Raw genomic sequence first — 21,621 nt, forward strand, 5'->3', positions numbered from 1 at the left:
GGAGGTCTCAAATTTTAATTCTCTTTCTCATATTATATTCCTCTATAGCCGTAGGCTTTTCCTCATCTTAGTTTCGTTAGTTCTAACTTAAGGAAGATAATATTTTCTGCCTGTCTCACAGACAGATATTGGAGATTAGCTGAAGTCTGTAGTACTTTTAAACACATGGAATATGTTATCCTTGAAAAATATTAAGCAGTATAGCTATGGCCTGAGAGGTTGAAAAAGTTTTCCATTACTTCAGGGGCCATCCCTTCTGTACTGTGATCTCATTATGTCTTAAAAACACTGTTGATAACCATTTCAATATATTTTCAGCTGTTGGGAAGTGACAACCCTTGTGGTCTGTTGAGCACCGTTATCCCAGCAGTACCTCGTTCAGTGGGAGAGTTTCAAATCTGAATATTGAGCTCAACCACGCACTGTGAAGGTGCATGGCATTGGAACCATGGGAGAGAGAAACATTGCCCTGGGTTACTGTGTAAATCCACAGTAGCTCTGAGAACACTGGAGTCACTGTGAATGTCAGGGATAATACAGGAAAGCGGAATTCAGCCTGGAAATGAAACAGAGGAATTTATGGGGGGATTGTAGCAATTATAGTGTACCTTTCCATGTAGGAGGCTGTTTTTAGCTGTGCACAGAACAAGTGAAGCTGCTCTGTTAGTGGTTAGTTCAAAAAAATATATAGGCAAAGGTAATGCAAATCAGACAAAGAAGTGTTTGTTCTGAAGATTCAAAGTGTGGTTGCTAAGGAATTTGTGTGTTAGCTGTAGCCATTTGCCTCTCTGGGCAGGAGGAGTGGATGATTTCCGAGTGGCTGCAGGCAGCTGTGGAACTAAACCACTGTTTAAACCACATCTCGTTGGAGAGTCTGACTAGAGAAAAGGGTCGAAAAAAGACAATCCATTCAGTTTGCAAAAGTCACAGATATTTTACATTTATAGCTGGGGATTTAGTTGTGTATGTTCATATCAGCTCTTCAGGGGCAGGATTTAATATGAGCACAGTTTCCCAAAAGGAGGAGGAGTCTCACCTGGTGTAGTGCATGGATGTCTGTCTAGCCTCCACCTTTCTCTTGGAAGAGATTAATCCAGTTGTCTGAAAAGCTGCTGCATGAATGATTCAATACCTGCTTCCCTGTCTATTCCCAAATTTGCTCTGAGGAGTAGATGGATAATGGAGAAATAATAGGGTTGGATCATTGTTGAGGAAGCAAGTGTGGAGGGACGGCCCCTTGTAAAGAAGGGAAGAGAGATGGGGAGGAAAGCAAAGACCAGGAAACAACTTCAGGGAAGGGAAATAGCACTTCAAACCCCCAGACTGAGTGAACCCACATGATACTGCAGTTAGATCCCCCATAGTTAGTACAAAGCATTATCTTGGTGTCCTAAAACAACCTGTCCATATAATCTGCACCTCAATATAGGAGAACCAAGACTAGCAGTGTCCCTGATTATATTTAAGATGGAGTAGCACATCCTCTGCTGAATAGAATTACATGATGCCTACTTGTATTCCTGAGGCACGTGAAGTGCTTCTGCTCTTCCATCTTTCCTACACTTTTTATATGTAAAAAAAGAAATGCTCTTACATTTTAACTTGATAGAAATTTAGAAATTAAACAGCTGTTTGAAGAAGTTGTAAAAATGATTTCCCTGGTGATTCAATTCCACAAGTTTATTAAAAAGCATATCACCTTTTTTTAAGGTAAAGTTAAGCTTGATATATAGAATAATTAGTTCTAAAAGTGTTAGGTAGTAGTGAGTATACCTGAGCTATCAGTAATGTTAATTACATTTAAGTATTTATATTAGAAATGGAAGGACTGGCTGCGTGGATTGAAATTGGAAAAGTAAATAATTCCACTGCTGCTTCTTAAATTGAGTTTATTTCCTCATATTAAGCATGGTTTTACTCCTCTATATAATTTGCAATTTGCCATAGTATTTTCCTGAGAGTAACCTTTTATCATCTCTTTCTGTTAATTGATTAAGGAAACCTTTAGCTGTCGACAAGTGTATCAGCATTTGCAGCTTGCAGAAGGCTTGATAAATTCATTTTCTAGCTATGCCTATCTTTGTTTGCAGAAATATTCTTTAGTTGAGTATCTAAAAGAATTTGCAAAGTTTTCATTTCTTTGTATAGACTTGTTTTGTGGTTTCAATGCAATTTTATAAATAGTGATGTTCTGCAAATTTAGCTGTACTGAGCTGTTAGAAAATGCAGTTAAAATGTAAATTGCTTTTAAACCAATGGGATCTCTGAATGGAATTTAATTACAGAGCATTTTAGTCTCTATGAAAAAATGGAGGTTCACTTCTGTACCAATTTGCTTTTAAAAATTAATTTCCCTATAAAATATTTGTATTAAATTATATTACTTAAACTTTCCAGATCATTACCTAGTGGACATGCTTTACATCAAGTTGTCCAACGCTCACAATTTTCTCAAATTTAAAGCTTTTTTGAGTCTGCCATGCCTGATGCAGAGACCTGAAATGATCTCGAGAAGATTTTGAGGGGAAGAGGAGATCTGAAACCTCAGCAAATCTATGATGTTGCCATTTCTTAGGATAGACAAGTAACGTAGTTTTGACTCTCTTGATATGGAACTTCAAAAGAGTCTTGAAGGCATTTTACCTCTTCTTTGGAAAAGAATGGTATGATTTGATAGCAACATTCCCCAAAGACTTATTTATTTTCCAAGCATGCACCATGTGGAGGCTGGAAATTTAGCAAATTACAATTGTTCTGTAGTGCAATTCAGGACTAACAGGAGACAGCCCTGAAGGGCTAACATATAAGAAAACTCTTTAAAAACACTCTTAAAAACTCAGGCACCAACTTGATAAGAAGGAGAAAGAATGGGTCTGGTAAAATTGCCAGGGACATGGGTAGTGTTGCTAAGTCCAGTCACTAAAGAATCCCAGATGAGGTTTGAGGGAAGTCCTGAATTTGTTTTTAAAAAAATATAGCTTAGATATGTCTGAGGTTCTTATTTTTAAAACTTTTGAAATTTGGTTGCAGCAAAAGTTTTCAGCCTTTCCACAATAAAAAATATTTTTTTTCTAAACGTAATGAAAATGGGAAAAAGCATAAACTTCTCAAGCAAGTACCTAGACCAGCAGCTGAAGCTTGAAGAAAACCATCAACTATGTAGAGCATTGTTGTCTAAATATCAGTAAACTTTTGAGGGAGTATTGAGGCAGAAAAGCAAGAAAAATAAGTGGAGTAGCAGTAGAGGTATACCAAAGAGGAGCAAGTAGTAGGAAAAAGGGATGGAATAAGAATAGAAGTAAGAAGTGCAGAAACTGGGAGCAAGACTTCCAGGAAGAGAGATGATGACACTCGAAGCTTGTATGGTTTGGGGGTTTTTTTTGCTACATTTTCTCCAGGTTTTGTATAAGCAGTGTGTGAGGGCTGCATGAAGCTTGGCTGGGCAACCTTTATTTCTAGCATTTCCTAGCTTTGTGTGCCAGCTTGTTCAGGCTGGTTCCTCTGACTCTTACCTACATATTTTTCACATGCCTGTTTAGTTAAGATTGTGTGCACAAAGGCACTTCAGCATCTGAATCTGCCTGCACGTGACAATCCACTATGTTCTGGGAAAACAGGAAGGCAGCTGATCCGGGATGAATAAATTCAGATGAATGTGCTGTGAAAGAAATATGGAATTGTGTTTCATCATCCCCTGTGAACCAGGGCTTCTCACTGGGGAGAGGAGCTCTGGCAGGCTGGGTGGGATGTGTTGGATGTGGTATAGCAGCTCTTCCCTCTCTGACAGATGAACCCTGTTGAAAGCCATTGAAGTAACCAAAATCGGGATTCTCCCCAGCTGATTGTCACTGTGACTTTGCTGTTATGTTGAGGCAACCTAGAGGTGGTAAAGACCATATGCAGAAAGCATTTTCCTTTTCTTGTTGGGGTGGAAGGGAGATAAATAACAAAGGGAGGTTGAAGGGTTTTAAAAACTCCAGTTGTGACAGTCATCAAGATGAATTTAGGAAAAATTATACTGTGATTGAATAACATCTTCAGAACACCTGAAGAAACTACTTTGGGGTGTCCTTTCTTTAAAAAATAAACAAAAGAAAGCTAGAAATCGGGTGCCATCACCTACCCTGATGTCTCGGTTGATACCCATGTACCAAAATTTATCTCTGCAAAGACTGCTTTTGCAGATACTGCAGCCTCAGCAATGTAGCATGGTGGGTTTTATTTAATAAGATCCTTGAATTTGTTAATCACATTTTGTCTGACACTCAGAAATTATTGAGCAGTGGTTGGTTACTCTTGGAACTGGTTCTTGTAAAGGCTCGTTGCTGCAGATGAAATTTGGAACTTGAATAAAATGTGAGAAGAGTATGATCTCTGACAGATAGTCTACTCTTGAGTTAATCCTTAGAACACTGGGATTGTAGGATCCCTAACACCCTTGAACTGTTCTTCATTGTTTGTTGACCTACATTGTTTTCCACCTCTCAGGCCAGCCTGAAACAAATACTCACTCTTTCCAAGGGTAATTCAGTGTTATACCACTTTGGTTGCAGTATTGCATTCTCTGATCTGAACTTTTCATTTGTGGTTGTTTTTTTTTCCTAGACGGAGTTATTTGTGCATGCATTTAAGGATCAGCTGGTCAGAAGTGCCCTTTTAGCACTGTACACAGCCCGGCCTGGCTGTGTCCTCAAGAAACCAGCTGTGCCTAGAAACAGTGCAGAAGAAGGGGGTGATTCACAGCACCAGGATCATCCTTCTCAGATTAAAAGGCAGGACTCAATACCCCATCATTCTGAATATGATGAGGAAGAGTGGGTAAGTAGTCAGAAACTCTTGGTTGGTGTTCAATCCCAAACCCTACAGTAAATCAGCATAAACAAGTACAAGCCCTAAGTGTCCTTGTCACATGGTATTGCAGAGAGGGAAGGAGTGCAAAACCATGAAATCATATTTTTCAGATGCATCACAGATTTTGAAGCTCAGTTGTAAGGATCTTCCTAAGTGCAGTGCTGCTGTGGGACTGCTTGGTTGTGCATATAACAGTGAGGATGATGAATATCTTCTTGCCCAGACAGAAAAGTAGTCTTTCTTTGCTCTTACTTGAGTTCTTTTTGCTAGCTGGGCAGATTTAAGGAGGCTGGAACAGCATATGTTATAAGGAGGGAAATGTTCTTTTCTTCCCCATCCCCCCCTTCCCTGCCTCCAGGCAGTAAGCAGTTTAAATACACATGAATTAACCCTCAGCAAAACAGAGCTCTTTTCCCTTCACTCTCTCCTTAGAGGATGTCTGAGCTTGTGTAAGGGAACTAAACGTGGCTTTTACATTTTAACATTCTTAGCATATCTTTCAAAGATGTGTATTATTTATATGGCTGAGATTATGTAGATTAATTATTTTGGTGGATGTAATAGATCTGCTACTTCGTTACATACATACTCAAGGTATTTTTATTCAGTGCAGACTCATACTTTGAGTTCATCTCTGTATTCTCATAAGTGTAAAGGAAGCCAGCATATTCATCTCTATTGTAAATAATTAATAACTTGTGTGGGCTACAGTACTTACACCTGAACTGTGATTTTTATCCATACTACAAATAAGAGAAGAAGAATGTATTTCTTCTAGAGAAAAGGCAATTATTTCCAACCCCATGCATTAAGTAGTCATGAGATTTAAACAATAAATAAATCATTCTTTTATATGTCCTCTGCTTTTATAGCCTTGAATTCATTCTTTCTTGTTTTCTCAACAACCTGAGGGGCTATAATGGTGGTTCTTTCCTTGAAGTTAAAGCCAAAATGTTTGTTTCCAGCTGTTGAAACATTCAGAAATGTAAACATCACAACAGGTTTCATAAAAGGGACACATTTTGCATTGGAAAAAATGTCATTTTTTTACAAGTTGTATTTTAATATTTTACTTCAGCTTAGCTTCTCTGATAGCATTACTATATTTTTTATTGATTTAAAAAACAAATTTCTGACAGGGTTTGGTCCTTATGTATTAAAACCTATAAGCACATCATTTTAAAATGTGTCTATTTTTTTCTGCTGCTTTAGTAAGATTACCTTCTTGATTAAAAATTAAGTGTATCTGTCAGCATTTTCTGAGTTAAACTGAATCAGAGTCACTGTAAAACTTGAGAAAGTTTAAATCTTAGAAGAATTTGGGGTTTTTGTCCTGCATTTGAAAGATTAGACTTCGGATAGTTTTCAGTTCTTTTTGTCAAAGGAGGTGATGAATAACGTGAGTTTTAATGATGAAATTGTCATGAGCATGATGAAAAGAGAAAGAACAAATGCATATAAAATTTGAAAGAAATGCTTAATCCACTCTGAAAGTCAACTATAAAGGAAAAAATGGATAAGTTGCTTTGTATGCACACCTCTGCATCCTCCTTTGCTGTCGTGGGTTTTTTTCTCATTATCAAGCACTAGAGTTACATTTTACAATTGGGATTCAAATTTCAGTTTTTCCTGAAACCTAAATCTTTAAACGATTCTTTAAGCTGACCCTGTTCCATCCACTTTCAGCAACTGTGTTACCTTACCGCCATCACAGAAGTGAATTCAAGGCAGTGTTTAAAAACTAGGTGAGATCCACCCCCTTCCCTGGCATCCAAATTTATCTTTAAAGGAATAATTTCTTAACTGACAGGGTCCCCTTTCCCTGAGTGACCAATGTTTTCAAAAAAGCCTTATTCTCAGTAGCAACACCGTGTTGTACCTTTCTTCTTTGAGACCAAGTACAAATACTCATCCCAGAGTAACTGACTGCAGTACAGACTGAGCTATTTGTATTGCTGCACTGTGTGTAGGCAGCAGTAAAACATCACTGTTGAAGGAAAAATATTTAACTTGAGGGTTTTAGATTGCCTCTGGATAGATATTGTCTTCTCTTACCAGCTGCTTCTGCTATCCTAGAATGTCCCTGCAGGAGGGCACAAAGCATGTTGTCATGTATAATACAAGAAAAGGTGGGCACATTGCCACTTGGAGCTGATCCTGCTCTACATTTCTGACTGACTAGTTAATGTGGTTGGAGCTACAAAGAGCAGATAAAATGGCATTTCCAATAAGCTACATACAAATAGCGACACGGTGATCAGTCACTGCTCTGAAATACTGATGTGTGTGTGATATGTTCCGTTCCAAAGCACTTCCATATCACAAGAGAGGCTTAATCGTGCACGTGAGTTATTTACTTTATCTATGAACATACCTCAAAAGGACTGCAAGGTAATATATGACTATCAACCCACACGAAGGAGACAGTATCTTTAGAGCACTGGGAAATGCAGTTGCTGTGTCCTACTTGGCACAAGCAAAGCATACAATTGCAGTGGCATATATGGAAGGACAAGAAGTGACTGAAGAGCTCTGTAGTGAACCTAGAAAGCCTGAGAATCCTTTAAAAACAAAGAGGCAGCCTCAGGGACTCCACTGGCTTGCAGTGCTTAGGAGGGAGACATCCAGTTAGCTGCAGTGACAGAAAACAGTTTCCACTCCCACTCTCTGAAATGAGGAATCTGTATTGCTTTTTAACGATGCTATCAGAGCAGATGGAGATTTATTACATTTTTTCGATTGGGTGAATGAAAGAGAATTATCTTACAGGTTTGTTTTTAAATGTCCTAGGAACAGTGCCCAGCTTTCAGTGATGCCAAGTCCTAGCTTTTCGTGGGGACCTTTGTAAGTGTGCTTGCCTGCCTGCCAGTGCCACAGCAGAGGTGGCAATAGAAGTGTGACTGTGACCACTTCTAACTAGCAACACCAAAGCCACGTGTGCCAGGACTCCTTAACCATCCCAAATGGCTTCTAAAGTTTGGAAGAAGTAGAACATGTCAGCGTGCCATTGCCTTGTCTCAAGAGGGTCAAGCCCTGTTACAGATTTCCACCTTTCCTGTCATTGCCTTGAACTTAAAGAAACAGGAATGAGAGGGAACCAGAGAGCTTGTTTCTCTCATTCTTTCACACCCCAGCATTAAACTTACTATCCAGTTAGCTCTCCAGCAACTATTGGTAAACCTGGTATCAGGGGAGAATCATACTGCTTAGGAAACTAGAGTCTTAGTACTTCAGTTGTATCAAGAAATAAGACCTATTTTCTTCTGATCCTTCACTTCACACAGAGAGTTTCCTTACTTAAGAGGCTGTATCTGGCTGTGTTTTGTCCTTTGACCTGGCACATGCTGCAAAGTGATCACTTGTGAGGTAGTTCTTAGGCAAAGTGAAAATAGACCGCTTAAGGAGGTGAAAGATGGGTGGAAGGTGTGCTAGGCTACAGGAAAACATTCTGGAAATAGTAAGAGATGACGAAGAATGTGAAATGGATTAATTGCTTCTCATGGAGAATCAGAGAAATCCACTTGATTTTCATGGATTGGAAACTGCTTTTTTGCTTGAGAATTGTTCTTACCAAACTGCAGAACTTGAGCAGCCCTCTTAGAAAAATGTGGCTGCCTTTGTGCAGACAGAATAACATCTCAGTGAATGATAGAAACATCTACTTTTTGTATCTGCCTATAATGATAGCTTCTAGTCCCAGGAACCTCCTATGGAGAGAAAAAGAGCTGTGGGACGGGCTCTTGCTCCCTCTCACTTACCCATATGTAAAAAAGCCAGATATACAATAATAAGAGTGAGCTTTCTGTCAACAGATGTTTATGAATTTTGCTTCTAAACCCTCAGGGAATGTTTGTGTGAATATTGTATAGACATCATCTCAATGCTGGGTTAATAGTTGGTTTGAAAGGAGAAAAGTGTTCTTTTCAAAATGAAGCAAGGGCTCATATTTGTGTTGTTTGTGCAATAACTCCAGATGCTCATTAAGAGCTTAATGCTCTTTGTGTTGGGATTAAGCTCCCCCAGCAGACAGAGGAAAGGGAAATTACATTGCTGCAACCACACTGAGCAACTTGAGTTCATATACCTCAGCAACTCAAGCTGAAACTTCAGCTGGAAGCCCTGAAGTTCCCTGCTGTTCTCTGGTAAAACTTGCTGATATTTGGGCCCAGAGTTTTTACTGTTTGCAGTATTTCATTGCTCTTCATAGAATCCTTCTCCCCAAAATAATAGTCATGGGTAGTGGAAATCAGTTATTTCACCCATATTCTAAATGTCTTTCAGAAATACTTGAGGTACTTTTGAAGGAATATATACCTGCCCTCTGTCTTTTGACTTTAAATTGTATCTTAGCATGTGAATATCAGATATTCATGGTTTGTTTCATGTGTACAGGTGCAGATATTTCCACATGTTGCACTGTACATAAAGTACTTTAAAAAAAAATTGAAATAATTGTGGATTAAATACAGTTTATATGGAATTATGGTATTTTTAAGTTTTCAGTTTTATTTAATCTTCTCTCTTGTTGTCTATTGCAACTCCATTTTTGCACCTCAGGACCTGACATATATATAATGCTCCTGGCATTGTAAAGTGGAAAGCAAAGTAGTGATATTATCTTCCCATTTCTAAGCCTCAAGCAAACTCTGGTTGCTCACCATTATATTCAGAATGACTCAGAATTAAAACATGTAGATGGGAGTTTTTTGTGGGTTTGTTATGGTTTGGTTTTAGTCTGATTACTAGTCTTGGGTAAAACCTCATTTCTTGTATGGCTTGGTTTTTTTCCTTCTTATTCAGTGCCACAGAAATAAGAGCAAGAGATTTGATTTTTGCAGCATCCAGCACCTGAAAGACCCTTCCTGTATCTCTGTTCCACAACATGCCTTTCTTTCACTCTACATTATCTCTTTTGTTCTCTGTTCATACAGAGTTTCTTCTATCTCTCTATTACTTCTGTAATTCTCATATTTATTATAAACTCAGTTAAGTGTGATGGTTGCAGTTTGTGTGAGAGGTGAGGAATGAGACTGAAATTGTGTTATGTAATAAACATGCCATGACAGCAAGTTTCTCATTCTAGTCTTTGAATTTTACATTTGCTTCAACAGAGTAACTGATGTGATAAAATATAGGGTAGTTCAGATGGACAAACTGCTCAGTTCCTTGGGATTAGACCTGAAACTTTGCGTGTATTTTCATGTAAAGGTTGAAGCACATGTTCTCCAGTGTCTGAGAACCCAAACAGTTTCAGCTCATTTACACTGCAAGAAAAATCTTCATGAAAAAGGCTTAATTTGGTAATAGGCTGAAGATTGAGAGAAAGGGTAATATGCTGGCACCTAATATTTCTACTAATTTGCTCATCTCTGTCTCCACTTTATGTTAATAGGTTACTATTGTCCCTTTGTTTTTCTTCTTCAGTAACGTGCAGTGATAATTCTGCTCTTTTCAGGACAGGGTGTGGGCCAATGTGGCAAAGAGTTTAAACTGTGTTATTGCCATGGTGGACAGACTGCTTGAAAAAGACAACATCAGCAGCATTAAAGAGGATCAAAATGACCCTTCAGCAGCAGACTGCAAGGTGTTGCATACAGGTGGTAAGCAATCCCCCCCTTTTTTTTTTTTCAAATCATTGACTAGAGTAAATAAAAATGGCAAAAGTTACAGAAAAATGATCTAGAGAAGACTCCATAGTATCTTTGATGTGCTATTGAGTGCCAATAGCAAGGTTTTGCACTCTTACAGGAAGGCTGTTTATCAAAGTACAGCTTCATTGTGTGCTCAGATTGCTTATCGTGCCCAGTCTTTTGTGCTATAGTGCAAAACTTTTGAAACTACAATGTTTTATTTTGAAGGCTGATGTAATTTAATTTAATTTAGATTTCACTTGAATGTACTATTTTGAGGAGAAAAAAAATGGAGTGTGTCTTACCCCATAGGAAACTTGTAAGGAAGAGTGAACATTCTGTATCAGTGTCATTCTCCTGAAAACACTTCCACTTCTCTGAGGTGATATATTGATTTTTGTTTCCTGATTTGCAAAAATTCATTTTTACCTGAATACACTTGTCAGTCTGTGTCAATACTGAAAGCTAGGTAGAGTGATTCCATGAGATGACGCGAAGAAAATGCTGTCCACAGTGGTTCCTTGTCACCAAATCTTCTGATCTTCTCCTATGGCTTATTCCTGTTCGTTTTTCAAAGCATAGATTAGATCTGCTTAATAAATCTGATGAGACTTTCTGAGGTGCAAGTGTGTTGCAACAGCTCCTTAGTGGTAGTGGTGGTAGTCCAAATATAAGAAAATCAGAACCAACCCTTGTGCCATTCTTTGGTTAAAAAACCCAAATAAGAAAAACCCTAACTCAACTACTTTTAGTTATGGAGCTTTGTATAATGTGGGCTTTTCTTAATTATTATTATTATGCATTTTATCCTATATCTGCTTTTACATGTTTCCTCCTGAATTTAATGACATCATTTTATACAAAGGATTTTAAAGATATTAGTACTGATTTGTGATTTCTTTCTTACATAATAATTAAAATCATTTTTACATAACATTTATAGCCCTGTTGAGTTTTGTGCAACAGATTTTGGTTGTAGTATTGCTTTTTAGTCAGTGACAAATGTGTTGGACTTTTTTTTGTGTGAATACTTCAGAGAACAGAGTATTCCTTATCTGTTTGCTTCTCTAAGTTTCTGTCTACTGGGCATGTATCCCTGTAGTGTTGGAGAGATGTATGATGCTGTCTTCTCCAGTGAAGGCTTGCAGGGGTAAAGCATCAACACAGCTTTCCACATTTTTCATGCCTTTCTCAGAGAAGACGGTACAAATATTTAACAGTTAGGTAGGTGTAGTTTTCAAGAGGAAAGAACCTTTAGAAAGTGAACCCAAGCATACTGATTCAGGCTAAAAGAGCAAAATTGAATATTTGTTCTTGTACCTAACTCCTTTCTCTTCCCACTGGTACTAACAAGCTTTTCTGCTATAGTTAACAGAAGTCCAGTATGTGTACGATAAATGTTTTGCAGGTAAAGTAGTAGGAGTACATTTTCACCCCAACTTTCTCCCAAGTTACTTTGTGAGTGCATATGCAGATATACACGTCGTGGTTCTTATCTGTATTTCATAGTTGTGGAACAAAATTTCAGACATCCCTCCTCAGTCTGGAAAAAGGTATGAATTAGGATAAATATTTTGTGATGCTTTCTGACATGTTTAGCACCATGAGTGTTTACAGATTTTCCTTCACTCTCTTCAATCCCCTGAGCATGTCTTCTGTTATTCCATGTAAGCCATGAAATGGATTTCACCAGTCCATTTATGTCTTTCATTCTAGTTACAAAAAAAGTGTGTTCTTAACTTTGATTCAGACTCATGACCTACACAGTCAAATGAAATATTGGTTAAGCTTTTATGTCACAAACTAAAAAAATAATAATAATAAAAAAATGTTACTTCATTTTAAGTAGTATAATAAGCAGTAATCAAATAGAATGAAAGGTATCTCTTGCTAAGCAATAATGATAATTGTAATGGTTAGAAAATTATAGATTGGTCTCATCCAGCTGAGAAGTTGACTTCTGGATCTGGTGGGCCAAGGGCAAAGAGAATATCAAGATGCTATGGTGCTGGAATAAATTCTTCTCTTCTTCCCCTCATTTCAAGGCCCTCTCTATTTCTCTTGAATCAGTACAAGGGCCCTTCTGTAAGAGCAGAGTCAGTGCTTTTGTTGAGCTGTCCTGAAAGTTCTGCAAAACCCCATCACCTGAGAACTGCAGGAGATTTGTGGGGCAGACTGCTCTGGTTTTGTGTTCTGCTTTTTGAGGAGAAGACATAATTTCCTAATGGTGTTTTCACAAGAGAATTGTGGAATACCTTTGACAGCTTACAGGACTTTCGAGGTCATGTAGAAATGGAGGCGTTTTGAAATTGCTTTCTTTTATAGGACTAACTTTAAAGATGGAGCTTTCTGAAGGACTATCCAGGTGTGTGTCAAAGTTGGTTGCCTGATGATTTTCAAAACCACTGCCCAAAATTTTTCATTCATCAAAATTTCATTCATCCAATGCCCTGGATTTTGCCTTCTCTGTGAGAGTGTGGATTTATATGTTTGTTTTTCTCTGCATCCTTCATGAAATTTAACGTGAAGCCCTGAGGCTGCACCTCTATGAAGCACCTACATAGAGGTTGAGATTCCAAGTTGAGAGTTATAAATTTGGCCTTAATTCTGCTCCATTTTACATTTGAAGCCTGATTGTATGAATTCATAACATTAGCCTAGATATAAAATCACGCTGTGTGTACACCCGTAGATACGTTTCTAAAATGACAGAATTTTATGCTACTTACAACTCACAAACATGACATAAATGAAAAGCTTGCCATATCTTGCTATTATGTATTATACCATAATTTGAGAATAATGTATTTCTTTAACATTGCAAATGTATGGGCGCAATTACATCTTTGAGTCTGAAACTGCTGGAGTTGATCCTAAGAAAATTTGTACTGTCGTTTGTAAGAAAAAAGAATACACGGGGTTTTGACCAAAACATTGAAAAGTATGACTTAAAGTATAGGATGAAATTTTTTACCTATTTAGTGAACCTGAATGGTTTAATACAGTTTTTTTGTAGCAGCTGGCAATGAAAATGATTTCAAAGAATGCACACGTATTCATTTTAGATGATAGAAAATGTTATGACATTTTTGCTGCAATAACATATTCCTATAACTGCAGATGTTGTTATAACATATATTCAGAGCTTCCTAAGGTAGGCTTATGTTTGCAGTCTCAGTGTTGACATCGTGTGATCTTTTTTCCAAACGTGTTTACATTTATTGTTTGGAATCTTTGCAATGGGAAATATTGGTGGCACTTTTTCCCTGCACTTACCTTTCAACAGGAATTACACCTTCCTTAGCCTTAACTTTTCATGCAGTCTGACCTTTGAGTGTATTCTTAAAACTGAATTTGAGTTACAGTTACCAAGGTAACCTGCTATGGTTTCATCAGTTGCAGGATTGTGATTTCTCTGCAGGATAAATCAGAAAGAGTAGAAAGATTTTAAAGGAGAGGGGTTCTTTTTGTTGGTTTTTTTTTTTAACTCTAGGCTGGTTTGCCTTGGAGAAATATGTGACAGCATTAAATTCTTTTTATTTTTGCCTTTTCATTTTCTATGAGAGTTGAAATGAGGAAGCCTGTCCTGCAGCATCAGAGGTGCCAGTGAAACACAGCAGTTTGCTCTTACGTTTACGCAGCCCCTGACAATCCCCATATTTATCTGTGCTGCTGGAAGAGGCTGTTGTTTCCATCTGCTCCTTGTACCACACTGTCAGAGCCATCACCCACTATTCCTCTGTCAGCTCTGTGGGAGAACTCCCTAGTTTGCTACACACAAGATCCACCCCTATCTCAAACTATTTGAGTTGGCAGAGTGATTGCACCTGGATTTTGCCTTCAGTGAATTATGGAATCATAAGCTCTGTTGCTGGGCAGGTGAATTGTCCAGTGATAACCTTCAGCATAGATAGCAAAGAGCACTGGTAAATGGTGCTGTATTTCCTAGCTGGAGTTAAAGAAAACATCTGCTCATAACCACATTGCTGCGGGCACCTGTGAGTTAATTTTTCTTGAATTATTTGATACCTGTTGGGGACTATATAAGTCTGGATTTAACCTCTCTGGATTTCAGTGCTCTTGGGATGGGCACTGCTTCCTTTCAGTTCATCCCTCTCAATGCAATGCTGGTAGAAATGTGAAATAAAACCATGTTCTGAGTTTTTTTGCGTCTTCAAAAGAGCTTTTACTGTAAGTTATCATTTAGTCAGGAAGATGAAAAATTTTCCCATGGTCTTTGCTTGAGTAGCAAACATCATTCATTTGAACAAACACTTCTGGAAAGCTTTCTCTTCCCTTCCTTTTCCTCATATTTTTCTTTCCTGTTCTTTTAAGCTTATCTTTGCATCAGTTTTACTTTTGCCTTTTTTTTCCTTTTCCATCTCACTTTGTATCATCCTTTTCTTTTTGATAGGATCCTTAACTGAGCTGTATGTAGCCCAGCATACAAGACAACCCCTTCAGCTGTACTTTCTCAGGTAGTTTGGCTATAGACAGAAGCTTAAAAATTTGTAAGGGAAAAGAAGACTATTTAACTGAATCAACAAACTAAAACAAAAATACCAGAATATTTAGTTGCACAGCATTCATAGAGCAAGGTTACTCCTACGTTTTGAGTATGATTTCTTTAGCTTTGTCTTTTATTGCCTTAACCTTCTTCTGTTTTCACTGTGACTAAACCTGCTGCGACACTTTTATATGTATGGTTGGATGGCTCCAATTTTCTCTATTAATCCATGTTGCAATGTAGAAAATCTGGGATGATTACAATGGAATAATAAATCCCCCAGCATTCAGAATTGTTCTTCTGGACACCCAAACCGTGCCAAAGTAAGGTTGCTATTATATTAAGTGCAGGAATACCTGGAAGACTTATTCAGGTTTTTGGTGTTCCTTTGAGAATTGCTGCAGCTTTATGAGCATAAAACCACATCCTTTCTCAAAGAGCTTGACCCTCATGCTAAAGTTAAACTGAGCTCCAAGGGCTGAGTTGCAAGATGAAGAAAGAGGAAGCTGACCTTTTTGTGGTGCAAAGTTGAATACATGAACTCTTCCAAGACAGTTTTTAAACCTCCCTTAAGAAAAAAAAAACTAAAAAAAAAATGAAAAGACCATTCCTGTCCTAGGTGAGTAAATCAGATTCTGGGTTAATTGTTTCATTCTGTTTCCAGTAGCTGTTTTTGAAACATTTATTGCTGTTCTCGGTTGGTTGGTTTGATTTGCCTGCTTTTTTCCTTAAAACAGAGTTTGTCTAATGTTCAATTTATGATATCAAGACAACTCATTTATGTTTTTTTGCCTCTATTATTTCAATTCTATCATGGATTATTTGTATTTAAGGGAATAAGTGATTAGTGAAAAGTTATCTCATGGGTAGCTGCTGTTACATTCGTTACCATTTGTCTGTAGTGCCCTCCATTCCTTTAAAAGTACATCGTGCCTTTTTCTGCTTTTAATTTCATGTTTAGTTTTTAGCTTCATATGATTTAAGTTTTGAGGTGACTTGAAGCCATCCATTGATTTTAGGTGGCACAGACAGAAGTGATAGAATTAGCTCTTTTCTCTGTTGCCAGGGCAAAAGGAGATAGGAGTGCTATTCCAAAGCATTAGAGCTTTTCCTTTTTGGTTACCAGCACGTTTTAATAAGCACTTCAGTGGGCCTGACTTTGAAAAGAGCAGGAGCTTGCTTTTCTGCCAAACTTTATCAAATTTAACGTGCAGTTTGACATATTGAGACTTGAATATGAGCATGCAGATCTGACTAGCTGAGTGCTAAGCAGGTCATTTGCCTGTGCAGGCATGTTGATTAAGGGAACATGGGACTGAAGGGCATTTTCCAGCAACCAAAGGGCAAATCCTGTCACAGACTGAACTGCCACAACTCTCTTAGCAGTGATGTAGAATATTTGCTCAATGCTTTGCTGAACATGCTCTTTTGTTTTAATCTCACACTAACTGCATAGTAGTGGTACTGTTTTTTTTAATTTAATCCTTCCTTTTTAGTGTTTGGTGTTTATGCCTTTGGTTTCCTTTCCAGTGGCTGACTAGCACAATTTTTTAATTGAGTTGCCTTGCTTCATCAGTAGGCTTTGACACTTTTATTTGGATGCTAAATATTCCAGACTGCCCTTGTCATTTTAGTGACCTAACAATCATCCTGGAGTCTCCTTGTTGCTTCTATTCTTGCTCCTAATGCCTTTTTTGAGATGTTTACTCATTCACTTAATTCTTCATCCTTCTTCAGAGAATTTTCCACTGTTTTGTGGAAGCAAATCTTGCTATTTTAATTTAAAAGAAATTTGACAGCTGAAATGTCAATATGCATGTGAGTCAGTGAATGTGTTAAACACAGAAACAATAATTTGTACTGTTCAGTGTCTGAATTGATTGTGCAAAGGTATCATCAGTCTCTGTAGCAGAACTCCTTTACTCCTGCATGTGAACAGTAGCTCAGAACCAAGCAGCATCCTCACATATCAGCAGTGTTGTGGCAGGTTAGATTAGGATAATCTAAATCTGAATTTAGACCAGGATTTTAAAGCTCCCTTTACAAATAATATCTCTTTATGAATTGTATTAATATTCCATATTTATGCCTTGTATTTTCTAAAATCTACTGAATGCACTTATAAGCTTCAGAATATAGTGGTTTTTTTCTGTTTGTTTTATAAACTTCAGTTGCATAGTGCTTCTCAGTTTCAAGGAACAACTTATAAGCTGCAGTATTTGCTTATAAGTAGGTATTTCTGTTGGATTTTTTTAACTTTGTGCATTGTTAATGAATGACCTGATTTGTATTCTTGCTGGAGTATTTGCAACAGGATACCATGCATAACAAGTGGTACATGGTGATTTTAACAGACCAGAAATTAAGCACCCATACTTGTTTTATTCCTAGAGTTTTCTTTTCTGAGACCTCAGTCTGTGATACACCTCTTATTTTGATTTAAAATAAAAGGATAAACATGAGAATATTCTTGTCTATTCATAAACATTCTTTTATTTCAAGAAACAATGCAATCTGTCTCAGATTTGCCAACTAGCTCCACCTTCTGGGGACTGGACATCCTTATTAACTGGGATTAAGAATTTTCAGTGTGAACAAGGATTGTTATGGAAAACCTGCAAGGGTTATCTTCATTCCTTTTGATATGTACAACTCTATTTATATTCTATGACTATTTATCTTTCCTCAGTCACTAGGGGTAAGGTTTTCTACAAACCAAAAATTTTTATTGTTTTCTAAAAAGCCAAATACATATGTAAGTAAAGCTCTGTATTCTTTAGGACATCAAATACTCAGCAGGATTTATTTTTAATAAATTTAGTGGAATGTCCTCTAATGAAAAAACAGCCTGGAGAATTTCAAATCTTCGAATTCTTTTTTAATGTAACTATGACAAAAATTACTTGTGTTAATAAGTTAGTATTCCAGACACGTAGTCTCCCCTCAAAAAAAAACGTTGTGAGAAAATTATCTTGAAGCTACCACAAGGTATTTGCAAAATAATTTGTAAAATCATAATAGAAGGTAGTTATCAGTTGTTTACTGCCAACCTGGAAGGCTGCATGAAGGAGAATCCGCTTACATTTGTTCTGGGTCCAGTATTATTCAATATTTTCATTACTGACTTGGCTTATGAAATATGGATGATGCTTATAAAATTTGCAGATGCTTAAGGCTGGGAGAGGCTTTAAGCACCATGGGAGCAGGATTAGAATGGATCTTGATGAAATGGAGCGCTGAAATATTAGGATGCAGTTCAGTAAGGACACGTACAAAGTTACGTTCCTAAAGAAGCAGAAATGCACAGTGCAGACGGATTGGTTAAGTGGCAGCTCAGTAGAAACAGATCTAAGTGTTATGTGACTTGTGGCCAGGATGTGATCCCCTCTGTTCACAGAATCACAGAGTGGTTTGTGTTGGAAGGGTCCTTAAAGATCATTTAGTTCCAACCCACCTGCCATGGGCAGGGACAACTTTCACTAGACCAGTTTGCTCAGAGCCCTGTCTAGCCTGGCCTTGAATACTTCCAGGGATGGGGCATCCACAACTTCCACGAGCAACCTGTGCAGGTTCCTCACCACCCTCACAGTAAAGAATTTTTTCCTAGTGTCTAGTCAAACCTACTACCTTTCGGTTTGAATCCTTTCCCCCTTGTCCTATCACTACATGCTCTTCTTTCATGAAAAAGAGAGTCAGAAAGCTCTTTAGCTCTATCCATATTATAACCTGGAATTGTAATGGCAGGTTTACAAAGTGTGGTTAGTTCTTTTTCAGCTTTTTCTCTTGCCCTGGCTGTCAGAGCACTTGCAAGATGTGTGGCTGTGTCTGTATCCAACTCTGCTTTCCTATGAAAGTGGAACATATGTCTGTTCACTGTACCTTCAAGTCAACTTTAAAGTGGCCAAGTATGATCTTTTTCATTATTTGCTCAAGTCAGAAGCAGACAACAAACTCTATTCTTATCACATACAGCCTTGCTCATTGGTTCAGTATGCATTACAACTTTTGATCTTATTTTGCTGCAGTTGCTTTCATTTGCATATATTTATTGGTTAATTTAATAAATGACTGTAGTTTAAGACTTGAAAGGAGAGTTAGGATTGCCTGGTCTGTCTAGTCTGTCTTCCAGTATGTCACACCTTGTTGCCTCCCTTGTTTCTAAATTCAGCTGTGTCTTGCAGCAGCCTCTGGCCTTTGGTGGTTCTTTTACTTTTATTCCCTGAAATAAACACCCCTGTTAGTACTTTTATTGTCTCCTCCTGAAGAAGGGAAATCAAGTTGCTGCTCAGCCTTTTTTATCGGCTTAAGGAGATTAAACTCTAAATCTTGGTAGCTCTCTTCTGCAAACTCTCCATTTTTTCAGCAGTCTCTTTAAAATGTGTACACCAGACCTTGGCATGTGGTGTGTCAGCACTCCATTAGTCAATGGCATGTATAAAATCACATCTTTTTGCTCAAGTATGTAACCTGGGGATGGCTTATGGTCTGTTTTGTTCATGATGGCTCTCACTTGATAGCTGCTGTTTTCCAGGGAATGGTTCTTCAGTCTGTATTACTCATGCTTAAATATGTATGACTGTGTTAAAACACATGTTGTCTGACCACAGAGATATAATTTGCAAAGGAACTCAGGTTGTTCTCTGTGACTGCTCTACCCTTGTTCCTCTTTCCTGCACCTTATATTTGCTATTTCTTCTGGTTTTCAAAGTTCTCTCCGGTCTTCTTGGCTACAGTTTTATTAATTTACATATTTTTCTGGAGATTAGCCAAATTGACATTGCAACAGGCAGCTATGTCTTCCTGCCTAAAGAACCTCAGACCTAATGAGTCTTTCATTGGTCTGACTCAGAATGTTACCTGAAACAACAGGCTGCTATCTTATACCTAATTACAGTTTAAATGGAACAGATTTTAATTATCATTGATTCTTAATTACACTAATCTACAGAAAATATGAGCCAGTGATGGACTGTATAAAGTCAATTACATTCACAATTTTTATATAGATTCTTCTGGAGTGTTGCTTTCTTTTTTGTTTTAAACTATATCAATTAAACTGAGATGTAAGATTCTGAAGGAGGGCGATTTGGTTGGTTGGTTGGTTTTATTATTTACTCAGCTTAGGGAGTAGGCAAAGCCATATGTAACTACAATGCAGGTCTGATTTTATGAAATTCTGTAAAATTTGGGAACACCTTGGATAATTGGGCAAATTTGTGTAAGCTGTTCTGATTTTCCTTCATTCCTAGTTATCACTTTGTTTCATTTGTAATGTATTAAGGAGTCCCATTTTTCAAACATTTCACTAGTTTGTTTTTTATTATATTCCTAGCATGTATTTTAAGAGCAAAATATGTTTCAAAATGGTTTTAAATCTCTCTGCTCAAAGTATCTAAAAAATTAGTTCAATATCTCTAAATATTTAAAGAGAACAATATAGAGAAGCTGAAAAGAAAAAGGAATGTGACCCGAAGGTTATTATTTTTCCAGCCTGTTCATTAAGCAGGTTATATCCTTCCATTTACCTATTAGTTATTCTTTTTTGCCTTCCAGCACCCACTTTTTCTTAAATATAGATTCCTCTCCCCACTTATTGTGTTTGATGTTATTCATTTCTTATGTAGCCAGTTGTCAGTCCTGGAAAGAACGGGAGATCTTCATCTCCACTCTGTTCATCTTGTGCTAAATGAATTTTCGCATCCCCCTGTATGATCTGTTTATGGCACTGAAATACAAGTTTCACAGAGATGTTAGGACTGTTAGAAAAGTTTATTGTTTCAGGATGTAGTTGGATTCAGGCCAGGGATTTAATCCTACCTCTAAGCCTGTTCTCCGGTGGCATTTATTGCACCATAAAGGTTAGGATAGAGCTGCAGGGTCGTTTTAAAGTGTAGGATGATCTACAAAGCCACTGCAGCCCTCTTTCCATGCGGAAAAGGATTTTTCACTGCGAGTTTTCCATTTTGGAACGGGTGATGTGCCTTGTTGCAGGTGACTGGTACGAACAACTTTATCCGCTGGTGATTACTCTGAAGGACTGCATGGGAGAGGTGGTGACCAGGGCGAAGCAATCGATGGCCTTTGTTCTGCTCCAGGAGCTTGCCTGTGGTTTGCCACAGTGTTTGATGCTGACCCTAAGGAGAGACATCGTCTTTAGTCAAGCAGTAGGTTGTCTTGTGTCACTTATTTCCTGTTGTTGTTGTAATTAAGCATTCCGATGTCCGTGGTTTCCTTTTTTTGTTGGTTTTTTTTTTTTTATTATTTCTTTTTCCAATTTGACACAACTCTTTCATCTATTTTCCATGCCGTTCACCTAAATATTTTAGAATGTGATAGGGAAACGAATAGTAAATGGAATTCCATAGTAGTTGTATCACTGAATCACAGAAGCAGCTCTGCGATGAACTGAAAAAAGTTGCTTTGTCTCCCTTTTGCGCAAAGAGGGATCTATAAAGCTGTTTCTACACTTCCTAGATTATATACTTCTCAAGTCTAGCCTTGAGTATTCCTTGCTGCTATTCAGAATCACAGAATTGTTAGAGTTGGAAGGGACCTCTGGATTATCCATCATAATTCACAGAGTGTATTTATAGCCTGGCAACAGAGATTCCGGTCTCACTTATGTCAGTGTAA

The 21,621-nt window shown here is 37.7% G+C and overlaps 1 protein-coding gene across 7 annotated transcripts in view; it reads left to right on the top strand.

Annotated features, from left to right (window-relative positions):
* Positions 1 to 21,621, top strand: part of INPP4B (inositol polyphosphate-4-phosphatase type II B) — a 371,943-nt gene that overhangs the window by 295,965 nt on the left and 54,357 nt on the right. For 6 of the 7 annotated variants that reach the window (XM_039391277.1, XM_027729659.2, XM_039391278.1 and 3 more), the window contains 3 exons: positions 4,606 to 4,818; positions 10,307 to 10,451; positions 20,980 to 21,152. In XM_039391277.1, the coding sequence (XP_039247211.1) occupies positions 4,606 to 4,818; positions 10,307 to 10,451; positions 20,980 to 21,152 (531 nt within the window). The remainder of the gene's footprint in view (positions 1 to 4,605; positions 4,819 to 10,306; positions 10,452 to 20,979; positions 21,153 to 21,621) is intronic. The other variant, XM_039391276.1, reaches the window with a different exon arrangement.

This window comes from Pipra filicauda, unplaced genomic scaffold (genome assembly GCF_003945595.2).
Source record: "Pipra filicauda isolate LSUMZ 115617 unplaced genomic scaffold, ASM394559v2 scaffold92_size2517590_pilon, whole genome shotgun sequence".
Taxonomy (NCBI): Eukaryota; Metazoa; Chordata; class Aves; order Passeriformes; family Pipridae; genus Pipra; species Pipra filicauda.